Genomic DNA, 15,748 nt, shown 5'->3' with positions numbered 1-15,748 from the left:
GTTGTTTTTCCAGACTCTTTTGTGTAGTCTTCCAAAGGCGCTATTTGCCTTGGCGAGTCTGTTGTCTATCTCATTGTCGATCCTTGCATCTGATGAAATGGTGCAGCCGAGATAGGTAAACTGGTTGACCGTTTTGAGTTTTGTGTGCCCGATGGAGATGTGGGGGGGCTGGTAGTCATGGTGGGGAGCTGGCTGATGGAGGACCTCAGTTTTCTTCAGGCTGACTTCCAGGCCAAACATTTTGGCAGTTTCCGCAAAGCAGGACGTCAAGCGCTGAAGAGCTGGCTCTGAATGGGCAACTAAAGCGGCATCATCTGCAAAGAGTAGTTCACGGACAAGTTTCTCTTGTGTCTTGGTGTGAGCTTGCAGGCGCCTCAGATTGAAGAGACTGCCATCCGTGCGGTACCGGATGTAAACAGCGTCTTCATTGTTGGGGTCTTTCATGGCTTGGTTCAGCATCATGCTGAAGAAGATTGAAAAGAGGGTTGGTGCGAGAACACAGCCTTGCTTCACGCCATTGTTAATGGAGAAGGGTTCAGAGAGCTCATTGCTGTATCTGACCCGACCTTGTTGGTTTTCGTGCAGTTGGATAATCATGTTGAGGAACTTTGGGGGACATCCGATGCGCTCTAGTATTTGCCAAAGCCCTTTCCTGCTCACGGTGTCGAAGGCTTTGGTGAGGTCAACAAAGGTGATGTAGAGTCCTTTGTTTTGTTCTCTACACTTTTCTTGGAGCTGTCTGAGGGCAAAGACCATGTCAGTGGTTCCTCTGTTAGCGCGGCTCTAAAGGCTGTGTACGGCCCCTCACCCCAAGTCCAAAGCCCGCTGCGCAGCTCAGACGGCAAAGTCCTCCTCAGCGACAAGATCTCCATCCTCAACCGATGGTCAGAACACTTCCAATCTCTTTTCAGTACCAACCGCTCAGTCCAAGATTCCGCCCTGCTCCAGCTCCCTCAACAGCCCCTAAGGCTAGAGCTGGATGAGGTTCCCACCCTGGATGAGACATATAAGGCAATCGAACAACTGAAAAGTGGCAAAGCAGCAGGTATGGATGGAATCCCCCCAGAAGTCTGGAAGGCTGGCGGCAAAACTCTGCATGCCAAACTGCATGAGTTTTTCAAGCTTTGTTGGGACCAAGGTAAACTGCCTCAGGATCTTCGTGATGCCACCATCATCACCCTGTACAAAAACAAAGGCGAGAAATCAGACTGCTCAAACTACAGGGGAATCACGTTGCTCTCCATTGCAGGCAAAATCTTCGCTAGGATTCTACTAAATAGAATAATACCTAGTGTCGCTGAGAATATTCTCCCAGAATCACAGTGCGGCTTTGGCAAATATACAGCAAAACCAAACAGCAATGCCTTTTCCTTACCAAAAGATGTTTAATCCGTTCAGTTTCCATGCCCTTTGATACAGTTTGAATTCTCCTGATTAAGATTTCAGTGCCCCCTCCCCCCTGAAATGTGTGGTGGCCTCTGTTGAGAATGGTTGGTGGAGAAGTTTTATCCCATATTCTAAAACGTGTCGTTCCCCACTGATGATAATTTAGTTGTCTGTGCTTTTGCAACCAGCAAGCAGGTTATAAAGCAGTGTGCTAATTCAGTAGAGCATCATCAAATGGTAAAAGGGGGGCATGATAACGTTGATTGTTACAATACTTTTACAAAACTTTATGAAGAATAATTTGAACAGAATTGTGAGTGATCATATCAACTGCAGCATGTCCTTATGTGGCAAGAACTGATTAGGATGTGAATTATTATATCAACTACAGAATCTCTAAACAAATTGAATAGATTGAAACTGTTGGAATACAAAAAATATGTAATCACAAATTGGAATGAATGAAATCGAAACTCCCTATCAGATGGAAGTAAACTGCTAAAGGGCAATTTGCCCACGTGCTGCAACTGCACTTTGGTTTAATTGACTAATGTGTTTAAGTGCTAAGAATGTTATAAAAACCTTAGATGTGTCAGTATGCTTTGAGTGGGTGCTCAGGACGCACATAGTGTAGGCAATACCCCCTGTGATCCACTCCCACCTGGATGTAAGTTGATTAAAAATCATTTTGTAACTAATTTACAGTTTGTGTCTGTTCAATGAAGCAAACATTTATACATTTGAACCTGGGAACAAACAGGGATGAATCTCTTGTATATTTTTTACAAACTGAAGTAATACTGAAAAGATGATTTTACCAGTGATTTTTGTTTTGAAATGGGAAGTTGTCTTGCTCCCTCCTCTGTACAAGGATGAAAATGCAATTGGAGTAAAATTGTGTGAGCAGTGTAAATTGAGCTTTATATTGAGGGTTGCTTTTGACAACCTAAAACTTGTGGTCTTCTATTATGAGGGAAATGATTTTAAAAATTTCATTGCTTATTTTATAATTGTAATCATGACTCTGATTGCATGTCAAGTTTGAGATGAAATCTGGCTTTTTTCTTTTCTGAACTAGTCTTCAAGTTCCCTGTTAATATTTGCTGTCCAAGGATACAAAGTACACCAGTGCTGTAATGGCTTCCTGACTTTAGGATTGAAATTAATCAAGAGTGTTTGTGAATCATGTCTGATGTTACTTTAAGTGGAAAATTCATGCTTTTTTTCTGTTGACCTGCTTTCAGCATATGATGGTGGTGAATCATTAAAATTTAATATGTGAAACGTGATTTGGAAAATTGAGCTGCTATTACCGACTTTTAAAAACAATTCAGTAATAGCTACAGTATCATTCCTTTACAGGTTATAGAGTTAAAAAGCTCCACATCCTTCAGTAATCCAAATTCTGATTCAAAGTTATTGTATATATTGTATATAAAGTATATATTGTTCATTGTTTTTCACAAAATTTAAGCTGAATTTTGTGCTTGCCCTTGTAAGAAATGCTTTCATTACGCACAGTCAAAAGCGTTAAAAGATTTCACCAATGAATCGTTGACACAAATATGGGCAATGATCCTTGGCTGGTTCATTTCTCTCACCATTGTTCTGCAGCTATTTAAGTGACATGTTTGGTGCCAGGGAATACCCTTAAGTCCTTCACTGCATTCTGATTGACAGGATCCATATATATGGAACGGCTAGGACAGATTAGGGATAGTCATTGTGGCTTTGTATATGTCATGTGAGCTGACCTGAGTATTGATGAGATCAGGGGATTAACATTGTCTCTATGGACTGTAGCAAGCTTTATTGACAAGTTCTTGTATTTTGGGTTAGTCTGAGCAGTCCGATTACATGAGATCCAAAGTGAGCTGGTCAAATGGTTTCAGATTTGGCAAAAAGGTAGGAACCACAGTGTGGCAACTTAGGGTTATAATTAGATTGGAGGTTTGTGACTAATGGGGTGCCATACTTTTGTTTGTCATCCATATTAACAATTTGATGACAATGTAGCTGTCATGGATTGTAAACTTGTCAATGAGAGGAAAATTGGTGGAATAGTGGAGAATAAATGAGATAATCTCACATCACCACAGGATTTCAAGTAGTGATTCCCAAACTGGGCACTGCTGCCCTACTGTGGACGGTGGAAAAATCCAAGGGGGGAGGTGAGGAAAAAGAGAACGATTCTGAACCTTCAGCTTTATTATTATTTAGTTTGCTGCAAAGTTTAATGAAGATGCCAGTGCAGTGATTTTCTGGCTGGACTCAAGGTGGCAGTAGTGAGCAAAATAAACAGCGACAAAGCGCTCTTGTGAGAGCTGGTCTCGGTGGCTGCCATGTTGTACTGGCGTCACTACCCCCAGCTCAGCACTGCCATCACACCCCCCCCCCCACTCAGCACCAATACTATACACCCTATGCTCAGCTCCACCACTCCCCCTCTCAGCGCCACCACTAGCTCCCTCCACTCAGTGCCACAAATACCCACCCTGCTCAGCGCCATCACGACCCCCCTCAAAGTGCCGCCACCAGACCCCTGCTCGCACTGCTCAGCACCGCCAATACTCCACCAGCTCAGCAACGCAAATACCCCCCTACTACGCTCCGCCACTAATCCCTCACAGTGCTGCCACTAAACCCCCACTGCACACCACCACCACTAACACCCCCCAACACCGCTCAGCGGCACCACTAACTCCCCCCCACCTCCAGTATCGTTGTATCGGGGGGGGGGGGGGGGCTCTCAGGATGCGGCCTGGAAGCAAGGGGGCAACAGCCCGAAAAAGTTTGGGAACCACTGATCTAGAGGAATCGAGAGAGTTATAGAGGAACTTTAGGAATTTAATTCTGACAAGTTTGAGGTGATGTACTTTGGTAGGTTAAACCAGGGCAAGACTTAAATGAGTGGTCGGGAGCTGAAGAGTGCTGTAGAACAGAGAGAGCTGGTATATAGCTGGTACATGAACGTGATGTCACATGTAGACAGTAATGAAGGCAGTATTTGGCAGGCTTGCCTTCATTGGTCAGGACACTGAGTACATGAATTGGGTTATCATATTAAAACAAAACAAAATGGTGAGACTATACTTGGAGCATTGTGTGAAATTTTTGTTTTCTGTCTGTTGGAAAAATGTTGCCAAGTTGGAAAGAGTGCAGAAAAGATTCATGAGAATATTATTGGGACTGGCATGTTTAAGTTATAATGAGAAGCTGGGTAGACTGGGAATTCTATCCTTTGAGCGCAGAAAGCCAAAAGAGGAAACCTTATAGATGTGAATAAAATCATGATGGACATAGATAAGGTACATGGTTACAATCTTTTTTTCCAAGAACAGGAGAGTTTGAAACGTGAAAGCCTCAATTAAATATGATAGGGGAAATATTTAAAAGGAACTTGAGTTGCACCATGTTCAAACGGAGTGATGGGTATGTGGGTTTGTGGAACAAGCTGCCAGTGATATTGGTAGAGCCAGATACAATACATTAGAAAACATTTACACCGGTTCATGAATAGAAAAGGTTCAGAGGGATACAGTCCAAATGTAGGAATATGGGACTAGTTTGTGGAGACAACTTGGACAATGTGGATAAAGCCTAATTTTATGTTGAGGAAAGCAAGTCCACCTTATTTATTGTTGAACCTTTATCATTGAAGTTTTCTTGACCTGTAGTGTTTTACCTTTTTGGTGCACCTCTGTCACGGTGGCCAGTGGAGAGCTCGCCATATAACACGATCTTGGGAAGGCGATGGTCCTCCAGATGGAGGGTTATCGCCTTCCCAAGATCGTGTTATATGGCGAGCTCTCCACTGGCCACCGTGACAGAGGTGCACCAAAGAAAAGGTACAAGGACTGCCTAAAGAAATCTCTTGGTGCCTGCCACATTGACCACCGCCAGTGGGCTGATAACGCCTCAAACCGTGCATCTTGGCGCCTCACAGTTTGGCGGGCAGCAGCCTCCTTTGAAGAAGACCGCAGAGCCTACCTCACTGACAAAAGGCAAAGGAGGAAAAACCCAACACCCAACCCCAACCAACCAATTTTCCCTTGCAACCGCTGCAATCGTGTCTGCCTGTCCCGCATCGGACTGGTCAGCCACAAACGAGCCTGCAGCTGACGTGGACTTTTTACCCCCTCCATAAATCTTCGTCCGCGAAGCCAAGCCAAAGAAAGAAAGAAGTGTTTTACCTCTCATGAAGCAAGATGTGCAGATTCATGGGCATATGGGAAATGAGAGGTTGGAAGGTGTTAAGCCATGGAGGGTTATGAAAACAAGAAGATTACAATGACTCCATTTTCATTGAGAGGTGAATGGAGCATGATGCTATTGAATAAACAGAAGATAATTTTGGTTGGAAGATGGGAGACTAGCTGGAATAGTCAAGTCTAAAATTAATGAAAACATTTAGCCACCGTCCACTTACCTTTTCCAAAGTTTCCCCAATTAGATTGAAAATAGCTTAAATATGATTGGCACCAAACACATTATATGAATATGGAAGGTTGCCTGTATTCAAACCGAGGTTAACAAAGAGACGACACGAGTCCAGAATTGAATTTTGTAATTATGGAGGGATGAAGTTGGAGTATAGACAGTGTACCTTGAGGTTCATGCACTAATGTCTGGCTTTAAAGGGAGGAATTAAAATTGGAAAACACAAAGACCGTAGATGCTGGAAACCTGATCAAACATTGAGCTGCTAGTGGAACTCAATAGTTCAGATAGCATCCATGGGTAGGAGTAGTCAATCAATGCTTCAGGTCGGAACCCTTAACAGAGATTCAGTAAAGAGTTGCTACATGAAATCTACCCGTGGATGTTGTCTCATGTGCTGAAATGAAATAGTGAATTGAACAAATCACTCATGATCATTGGGCATACATCTGATGGTTTTATTTTGAACCAAAGGTCAAATCTTTATCTCTGATTGCTATTCATGATATTTCATTGTGCAAATCAGGCAAATTCTCTGTTTGACTATTGATTTGCATAACTGATCATGTACCCTTTTGATTACTTGGACTAAAAATATTTGGCCACAGATGAAATTGGTATGATCCACACAGGACAGTTGAGAAACATGATTGAAACAGATCAATTCCACATGATTGGAATGGATCATTAACATCTGGAGCCCAGAAAAATGTTTTTGTTAACGCTGTAGAGATAAAAATTGAGCATCAGAGACCCTGTATTTAAATGATGAGATTTTAACATTTGTTTTTTTTTCCAAGTATGTACGATGGATTGTTGGAAGTGGAAGTAATTTGCTCGTACAGTCGTTATGTTAAACCACACTTACCCTGCCTATTTCAACTCCCCAAAAATAAAATGACAGCCCTGCAATTCAATAGAATGTTTATGAAGCATTGATACAATAGATCTAATAACTAATCAATTTTCATTGTGTGTAGAATATTCAAGGAAACACTGTGTTTTTGTATTTGCTTGCTACCACTAGAGAGCTCTCTATGCACTCTATTCTTTCCAGGTTCCTCTAGCAATTCTTTCACTGACTGAAATATGATTCTACTTTTAACATAGAGGCTTCCTGTAAATATTTACTGTGACATTTTTTAAGTTTTAAATTTAGACACACAGCACAGCAACAGACCCTTCCGGCCCATGATCTCATGCCGACCAAGTAAGCCAATGAACCTACCACCCCCATATGTTTTGAGAGGTGGGAGGAAACTGGAACACCCAGAGGAAACCCAAGTGGACACAGGGAGAATGTATAAACTCCTTACAGACAGCTGGTTCACTGGCCTTTAAAAAAAATCTTTAGATTTGCTTTGTGAAACTCAATCAATTAAACCTATTTATTCTGTTTTCTACCATGTTTGAAGTGAGAATAGGATGTTAAGTGATGGTTAGGTTATTGCAATTTTTTGCATTTATCCAACTGGAAAATTGTAACACAGGAGTCTGGTGAATTTCATTGTAATGAGATACTGAAATCTTAACAAGAATAGTGCACGAGCTGATTGTATTTAAGCCATTCTCATCTTCCTAGTTTAGGTAAAATCATGTGAGTAGCTAAATAAGGTACAAAAATACTTAGACCGGAGACCATACTGGTGTGCTACTGTTTCTCCCTTTCAAAATTATTCTCTTCTGAAGAGCTCTATGATACAGAGTGTGTGACAACAGGCTCTGAGTAACATGCAGTTTGTGAGCATAAATTTTCTTCACTGCATTTGTCTTCAATTTCCATGTTTCCTCCAGAGTCAATGTTCTGAAACAAAATTAGACCCTGATCTGGCTCCTTCAAATTCACTCTACCTGTATTTTCGCCCCATGATTTTGTGCTGACCAGCATAAACCTACTCCACATCAGTCTCACCCTTCTCTCCCTCACACCTCATAACCCTCCTTTTTTTTTACACCCATGTGTCTATCTAAATAACCTTTAAATGTCTTTATTGTTCCAGCCTCTACCATTGCCCCCAGCAATGCATTCTAGGAACCCATCACTTCTGTGTAAAAGAAGAAAAAAAGAGAAAACCGCTGACAACTCCCTTAAACATTCCTCAATTTATCTTAAACTGACATTTTCTGATGACCTTTGCCTCCCGAAGAAAAGGTGCTGGCTGTCAACCATATCCATGTCTCTCATAATCGTATACTTCTCTAAGTCGCCTCTCATCCTCCTCCAAAAGAAAAGCCTCATCTCACTCAACCTTTCTCCATAAAATATGTTCTCCAATCCAGACAGCAGCCTGGTAAATCACCCCTGTACCCTCTCCAAAGCCTCTGCACCCTTCCAGTGATGAGGTGAAGAGAACTGAATGCAAGTGCGCTCTTACAGAGTTTTATAGATCTACAGTATTACCTTGTGGCTCTTGGACTGAATCCCCGAATGCCAGCACACCATAGTCTGCCTTTATTTACCACCTTATCAACTTGCACAGCAACCTTGGGTGTATATGGTCTTGGACCACAAGCTCTCTGATCCTCCACACTGCAAAGAATCTTGCCATCAACCTTGTATTCTGCCTTCATGTTCAATCTTCCAAAGTGTATCACTTCACACTTTTCTGTATGAACTAATCTGCCATTTCTCTGCCCAACTCTGCATTCTATCTATCACATTGTAACCTCTGACAACCTTCTACACTGTTGTCCATCTTCATGTCATCTGCAAACATACTGACCCATCCCTCTACTTCCACATCCAAGTCATTTATAAAAATCACAAAGAGTAGGGGTCCCAGAATGGATCCCTGTGCAACACCACTTGGCACTGACATCCAGTCAGAATATGTTCCATCCACCACCACTCTTTGCTTTCTGTGAGCAAGCCAATTCTGGACATGACTTTCAGGTGAGAGAATACAAGAGCAGGTAGTTTATGCTATAACTGTGCATCTTTGCCATTTTACATAATTAGCGGTGATTTTTCTCCAACCCAGAAAGTTTCAAATAGTTGCTAATACCATGTTTTTTTTGTGGCTTTGACACTTCTGTAAATATTTGTTTGATGTATGTGCACATAAAATGAAAGCAATGACATGACTGTGAATAATTACTGTATTTGACGACATATAGGAACCCCCCTCCCACCTTTTTTCCCCAAAAAAATTGCCTCAGAAACCACCCTGAGTCCCATATGCAAAGGTGACATTTTGGCACCACCATTTTGCAAGATAGCAACAAGAGGAAAGCTACTCACCTATGCTTTCAGGAATTGCCACTGCCACTCACTTCCCCCAGAAAGAAGGCTTGCTCTCTCCCTCCTTCCCACCTGCCAGCTCTCTCTCTCTCCTGTCGCTCCCTCTCTCCCACAGTGCTTTGAGGGGAGCCCTGGGCCTCGATGATCAGGCTTTGTTCGATGAGGCTGATCATCGAGGCCCAGCGCTCCCCTCAAAGCACTTTGGAAGAGAGTGGGTGACAGGACCCCCGAGCAAATTGAATGAGGTAAATACACTAAAACAAAATATTCCTGAAATCTCACACTAAAAATGGGGGAGGGAGATGTCCAATATGCCATCAAATACGGTAAGTGCCCCTTCAAGCTTCATCCATCTATTTGTGGCAACTAGAGAAGTTTACCCTTGACCCTGAAGGAATTGCTTGAGGAGAATTTCTGCTTTTTGTGTAGGGCGAATGCAGCTTTGATGTTTCAACCAAAAATTGGGATGTATCAAAACTGAGAGTTTCTGAAGAACATCAGCCTAGATTTTTGTAATTGAAATTAGCACTGAAAACTACACCCTAAAAAAGATTAACACTGGTCTGTAATTAAAACGTGGATTTTAATTAAAATATCAATGGATTGATTTGAAGCCTATTCTGAATTATAGTCCTCCAGAAAATGACATTGAATTTATGTGCCATTGTCTTGACATATAAATGCATAATCTTCAATCTTTTGAGGGCTCAATGTAGAATTTTTTTTGGTTATAATAGTTTTTCTCTTGCTAGTCCCATTTTTGACAACCATATTTTTCAGCCATCTGTGTTAGATGCATTTTTTAGATATTTAAAAGTTAGGCATTTTGTTCAGTCCAAACTTTCTGATTTTCCTCAAATCTCAAAATCTAATATTCTTGTTTTGTTCTTTAGCATAGTTCATTTACGGTGGATTAATATTATTTATTTATAATAACTTATTGGATTTAAGATCAGCCTCAATGGCAAGGATTAAAAATGATTGGGAATGTGATTTGAATATAACATTTTCAGATGAAGATTGGTACTCTATTCTTAGCTTGATTAATGAGTTCTCATTTTGTGCAAGGTATTGTTTATTACAATTTGAGGTTGTACTGTACGTTGAATACATATGTCCAAACTCAAAATATCTAATTTTTATGCAGATGTTGATCCATTATGTGAGAAGTGTAAAGTTTTTGAAGCTTCTTTGATCCATATGTTTTGGGAATGCCCCAGTTGTGGAAGATTTTGGGAAAAAATTTTCCACACTTTATCCACAATTTTTAAGATCAAAATAGAACCATGCCTTTTAATTTCCTTATTTGTTTTTTTCTCATGAACCAGATATACTCCTGTCCGCATCCCAGGAGAAAGTTTTAGCTTTTATCATGTTGATGGCCAGATGAACAATATTATTGAAAAGGAAAGGTGTCTCGTCACCTACTCATATACAGTGGTTACAGGTTGAAATGTTAAACTTAAGCTTGGAGAAAATTAGATCCAATATTAAAGATATAAAAAACTATCATGTTTGGAAGATTTTAAAATTTTTGATGCTCCAGTGATTCTCTACCTAGTTTCTGAAGGTTGCAATTGATCCATATTTAACATCCTTTTTTTTAAACTAAGTAATCTTGATTAGAGGGAGGGGATAGATTAGATTTAGTTTTAGTTTTTTTTGTTTCTCTTTTTTAGATTAAATTTTTAATATGGGTTCAAATATGGTTCTTGTGGTAATATCATTAAATTAGACAGAATTAACCCATTGTTTAGACTAAGGACTTGTCTAATGTAGTTTACTTGGTTTCTATCCAGAATGATTTAAAAAAAATATTGTTAAATAAACAAATATGAATAGGTTTTTTCATTTACATTTATATGAATTTGTGATATGTATATGACATGACCTTTTGTTTTATTAGAGGACTTTGTATGCAGGATTTATATGTTAAACTCAATAAAAATATTTTAAAAAGAACAGAAATAAATCTCTTCAGTGTACACTGCTGCAGGCACACTGATAATGTAAAGTGGCTAAATTAAAGTTATTAAGAAACAACTTATTCCAATTATTGTACCAATCTCTTTGTCATAATGGGCACATTGCTGCACATACAACATTTATTTCTCACTGCGTCTGCTTGTCATGAGTGTTCTTGTTTGGTGGAATGGAATGTGAGAGAGAAGACACACATGGGAATAAGAAACTTCAGAAATTGGACTCTGATGTAATAAGGAAATCTAACAGATAATTCCACAAACAAAGTTTGCCTCTTTTGCTGGTTTTCAGGTCTCCAAATTTGCACTTCCTGGAATCACAAAAAAGCATGTTTGTTAATGGATAATGTGTGGTTTTTTTTCATGCCCACAGTATTCCTTTCACAATCCAGCGTCTATGTGAGCTGCTTACTGATCCTAAGAAAAATTACACTGGGACTGACAAATTTCTTAGAGGAATTGAAAAGGTAACCAAGAAACTAGTTTTAACTTTGATGCTACTTACCATGATTATTAATGCTGTTAATTATACTATGATATCCTTGATTATTAAAAGATTGAGAATTAATACAATATTTTTGACATTTCTTGGTGTCCTGTGTTGTGACTTGGTTGGTAATCTCTACCCCACCTCTCCAGAAACCTTTCTGCCATCCACATGAAGCAAGTCAGAAATGTGATGGTGCACTCTCTCCTTGCCGAGATGAATGCAGCTCCAATAGCTCCTAAAATGCTCGACACCATCCAGATCAAAGCACTCCATTTAATTTGTACCCTCATCCACCAGTGCACAGAGGCTGCAGTGAGTACCATCAACAAAATCTCTGACAGAATCCTTCTTTGGCCATCTCAGAAACCCCTAACACTGCCTGTTGGTTCCATTGCAAGTTGTACCTGATCCTGAAATGGAACGATGTGGCCATTCCTCCATTGTTGCTGGCTCTAAATCATGGAATTCCCCTTTCTTGCAGAATTGTTGGAGTACCTTCATCAGGATGGCTGTTGAGTTCTAGAAGGTGACTCACTTTATCAAAGGCAGTTAGTATTGCAATTAATATTGGCCTTACCATTGAAGTGAAGAAGATGAAATTTTTTTTTTAAAAAATGGGTTTAATTCCCCACAAAGTCTTCACCCAATTTTTGTCTAAAGTTCATAAACTAAAATTAATTTTGTACGTGTTGTCTAAGAAGAAAAAGTTTACTTGCTATACATTTTTCACTTTAATTTTGAAAAAGTTCGAATGCTGATGCATGGATTCCATTTCTGCTGAGTTTAAATGAAAGATTTAACATTTAATACACTCAATATATTGATTTAAAGTGAATAGATGTTTCTCAATAAAAACATGTTGTTATGTGTTGACTTCTCGACAGTCCCTGGTAGCCCCAAATCTCTTTACAGCCAAGAGAGTTTTGGAGCATAATCATTATTTCAATGAATGAATTGTGTGCATTCAGAACTACAATCAGAATTTATTGTCATGAACAGGTCACAAAATTTGTTGTTTTGCAGCAGCGTCAAAGTGTAAACATTCACTTAAATCTCCTTACAAATAATAAATAAAAACAGTGCACGAAAAGTCAAAGTAAGGCAGTGTCTTTAGTAATTGAGACACCTCCCCCCCACCCCACCCTAGCAAAAATATGGCAATGAGGATGTATAGGTGCTCCTCAACTTACAATGGGGTTACGTTCCAGCAAACACATTGTAAGTCGAATAAATAGTAAGTCGAAAAGGAATACCGCATCTACCATTTTTTATAATTAAATTTTGAATACTTTCATTTCACCCTGAAAAAAGAAATAATGTATACAACTGAAAGCACACTGGGCATTAAGAATGTTTGAGTTGAGTCAGCATCGCGAGAGAGTATACTGTATGATACTCTCGTGTGATGCTGCCATCGTCCAGTATTGCGAGAGAGTAGTGTCCCACATTTTGCAAGTACGGGAATAGATCGGATTTCGAAATTGAAAGTATGGATTCAAACTATTGTATCTTCAAAAAATCGTAAGTTGAACCATCGTAAGTAGGGGAGCACCTGTAATTTGTTTCAGATTTATGCAAATATATGCAATCAGGTTCAGAAATCTGCTTCCATTTTGAAAAAAATAGAAGTGAGATAAATTTGTCTTTAAGTAAGCGTTGTTTAATGCTCAGGATAATGCTTTTGCAATTCAAAGAATATTGAGGACAGAAGTAGGTCATTCGTTAAATAAAGCTGGCTCTGCTATGTTGTTGGACCATGGATGATCAGAATCTTATTCTTACCAAAAGGAGCAAGAGAGTTCCAGTACCTTTGTATGGAGTCTTTCTTTGCATTGCTCATGACCTCCAAAATTACATTCTGATTCAGGTTTCTCCCCACCAAATCACATTTCTTTTCTCTGTCTGCCTTCAGATTACATTGTAATTCACTCACCAGCCAACTTTAAAATTGGATGGACCATAAGGCTGGTTAATGCAAAGTTCAAATTAAACTCTGAGTCCTGATGAGGTTCAGAATTTTTCCCCCAAGTACACCCTATTTTATATTTGCCAAAATGTCTGAAATTAGATTTTGTTCTAATATTGAAACATTACTTCCTCTTGATTTTGAATTTTTTACATGTGCAGTAGCTTTTATTGTGTGCAAAGGAATCCAAACCTATTTCCACTTCACAATACATCTTTCTCCAGTTCAGTGTAAGTGACATCACATCTTTTTGTATTGAATTCCAGATGCAGTGGTTGTGCCGATTTACTTGGTTGACCAATGTTCCTTAACACTTAGTGTTATTGTGCAATTTTGTTTGCATTATTTCATTTTCAGTTTTGGTCATGTAACCTACACTTTTCTGCAAGTTTCTCATCATATTTGATGAGAAACTGAGGGTATAATACAGATTGTTGGGAGCATGTTTACATTCCCAGTTCCATTTCCAGTTCCACTCAAAATGATCTTTTTCATAAGGTTTCTTGAACTGTATTGTCAGCAATATTTGATGTTATCACATGCATTGTAGAACTCAACACAAGTCACCACTTTCCACCATGTGCTAATTTATAAATTAATCTGGATTTTTGACAATTTGCCACTGCCCCTACTGGCTTCATGGGGTACATCTTGATATCGGGGTGGTTTATTTTGCAAGGTGGAGGCATTTATCATCATTTCCATTTGTTGTCCTACAGAGGTCATGGTCTCAAAGAGAATATCTATTAATATCTGAAATCCATTAAGCTTAAAACTTCAAATGTTACTTCTTTTGCTGAAATGTTTTCCAATGAATGAACTGCATGGAGTTAGAATACAGCAAGATTATACATGCAAAAATGTTGCCCTTAATCACACATAGTTTTACTTTGTCAATTTTTAGAACGTGATGGTTGTCAGCTGTGTGTATCCTTCAACAGAGTAAGTAAAGTTAAAAACCATTTTACAGTGTAAATATTGTATTCCAAGAATTGTTTAATGCAGCAAAGAGTTAAATTTTCCCTAATTTTCTTAGGAAGTACAACTTTGGCTCAAATAGTTTGAATCGAGTGAATGGCATCATGCTGTCAGGAAGCCATACTGGTTATACAGACAGGTGAGCCATAGTCTATTTTATTTTGCGAAACGGAATTGTTTGTTAAAGATTCTTTTATGAGGGAGAAAAGGAAATATGAATATCATAAGTGCAGAGAGGATGATATGTTTCACAGCAGTCGATGCAAAATGATTTGTTAAATTAGATTTCACTGTGTAATTTATGTTTTTGAATATTCAGGTTGTTGCATTTGAAAATAGTTTCATTGAACTCTGCAAAGTGTTGTGGCCCACCATGAAACAAATTTTCCCTTGTTCTTTGAGGCATGAAGATAAAATGACCAATATCCTCAGCTAAAAATTGAGTACACCTTATATTTTTAACAACTGGATTAGTTTTGCATTCACTGGAGTTTCATTTGTGAGCATAATTGTCTAATAATTCTTTAGTTAAAAGAAATTAAAATAGGGAACCCTCTGGTGGTAATGTAACAGATGTGAATCGACAGCAGTTTGGTACATTGAAACACAGCAATATAGTAGATCGTCATTCTGAAATTCATTCATTTTTTTAAAAAAAAAGTGGTTGTTGTGTCGAAAAGTATGCTTAATGAAATTATTAGAGTTGGGTTAAATTTAACATGTATGTTTTACTTTTCCTGAATAAAAATCATTTTGACTAATTGAATCCTTGTGTTAACTTGAAGTTCTTATTTTACTTTCAGATCTAATATCAATGGTCCTGGAACTCCAAGGCCCCTGAGTCGATCAAAAGTTTCATTATCCAGTCCTCTTACAACAAACGGTTTGCCAAATAGTACTGATAGAGAAATAAATGTACAACAAACCGAGGACAAATCTCATAGGTATATTTTCCAAATCTTTGAATAGAGTTGGCAATCTTTATTAAAAGACCAAGGGAAATGCTTTTTGTGAAAGTGTATAAATGAATATATTCTGATCATTTTTTTCATTGTTGAGAACAAATATAAATGATTAATTTCTACTGTAAGCAGCATCACCTTACATATATCAAACGTTGGAGTATAGTCATCATTGACATTTAAACCAAGCCTTGGGATACTCGCTGGCTGGCTAACAACATAGTCAAAGCAGTAGTGGTTAAGGATAATATGCAAAAGGCAGAGATGTCAAGAAAAAAAATCAGTTCTGAAGAGATGTAGTAG

General features: G+C 38.9%; 1 protein-coding gene across 4 annotated transcripts in view; it reads left to right on the top strand.

Annotated features, from left to right (window-relative positions):
* ppp4r2b (protein phosphatase 4, regulatory subunit 2b) overlaps window positions 1-15,748 on the top strand; it is an 87,953-nt gene that overhangs the window by 59,158 nt on the left and 13,047 nt on the right. For 3 of the 4 annotated variants that reach the window (XM_069937017.1, XM_069937018.1, XM_069937021.1), the window contains 4 exons: window positions 11,423-11,516; window positions 14,410-14,447; window positions 14,542-14,622; window positions 15,287-15,427. In XM_069937017.1, coding sequence (XP_069793118.1) covers window positions 11,423-11,516; window positions 14,410-14,447; window positions 14,542-14,622; window positions 15,287-15,427 — 354 coding nt within the window. Of the gene's footprint in view, window positions 1-11,422; window positions 11,517-11,688; window positions 11,852-14,409; window positions 14,448-14,541; window positions 14,623-15,286; window positions 15,428-15,748 lie in introns of all 4 variants that reach the window. The other variant, XM_069937020.1, reaches the window with a different exon arrangement.

This window comes from Narcine bancroftii, chromosome 5, assembly GCF_036971445.1.
Source record: "Narcine bancroftii isolate sNarBan1 chromosome 5, sNarBan1.hap1, whole genome shotgun sequence".
NCBI classification, from domain to species: domain Eukaryota; kingdom Metazoa; phylum Chordata; class Chondrichthyes; order Torpediniformes; family Narcinidae; genus Narcine; species Narcine bancroftii.
The sequence above is the reverse complement of the archived record's forward strand: the minus strand, read 5'-3'. Positions and strand labels throughout refer to the sequence as shown.